This window comes from Rhincodon typus, chromosome 41, assembly GCF_021869965.1.
Source record: "Rhincodon typus isolate 14 chromosome 41, sRhiTyp1.1, whole genome shotgun sequence".
NCBI lineage: Eukaryota > Metazoa > Chordata > Chondrichthyes > Orectolobiformes > Rhincodontidae > Rhincodon > Rhincodon typus.
Genome location: NC_063372.1, coordinates 6272630 through 6272999, shown reverse-complemented (window position 1 = coordinate 6272999; position 370 = coordinate 6272630). Strand labels below are relative to the sequence as shown.

The window sequence follows — 370 nt, the reverse complement described above, 5'->3', positions numbered from 1 at the left end:
CGCGGCCTCCCCGCTCTCCATGCGCCCACATGGCAACGCCACGCTCACAAGGCCCGATCCTGTTGTAGGCTCCACCATCCCAATGTCGCCTGCCTCCCATTCTTTCTCAGAGACCCCCGCACTCACGGTTGGCGATGTCTCCACCCATTTTGTACTTGGTGACCACCAAGTCCTCGGCGATGGTCTGTTCCTGGCTCTCATCGTCCGACATCTTTTCCCTCCTGTTACCCACAGGCCTGCGCGTTCATCCTCCCGCCCACCGCCTTTCCCAACACTGATCCGCATCATCCTGCTCCCTGGGAAATGTAGTCCCACGTACTTGCCGTCTCCAGTTTTTATAATAACAATTGGGTAAACGTAAAACTACAAC

The 370-nt window shown here is 56.5% G+C and overlaps 1 protein-coding gene across 1 annotated transcript in view; it reads right to left on the bottom strand.

The window, feature by feature from the left end:
* The window catches only part of pa2g4a (proliferation-associated 2G4, a), a 12320-nt gene extending 12062 nt beyond the window's left edge, over positions 1-258 (bottom strand). Inside the window, exon 1 of the mRNA XM_048618852.1 lies at positions 127-258. Within this exon, the coding sequence (XP_048474809.1) occupies positions 127-211 (85 nt within the window). The 5' untranslated portion in view covers positions 212-258. The remainder of the gene's footprint in view (positions 1-126) is intronic.
* Between the last annotated feature and the right edge of the window lie 112 nt (positions 259-370).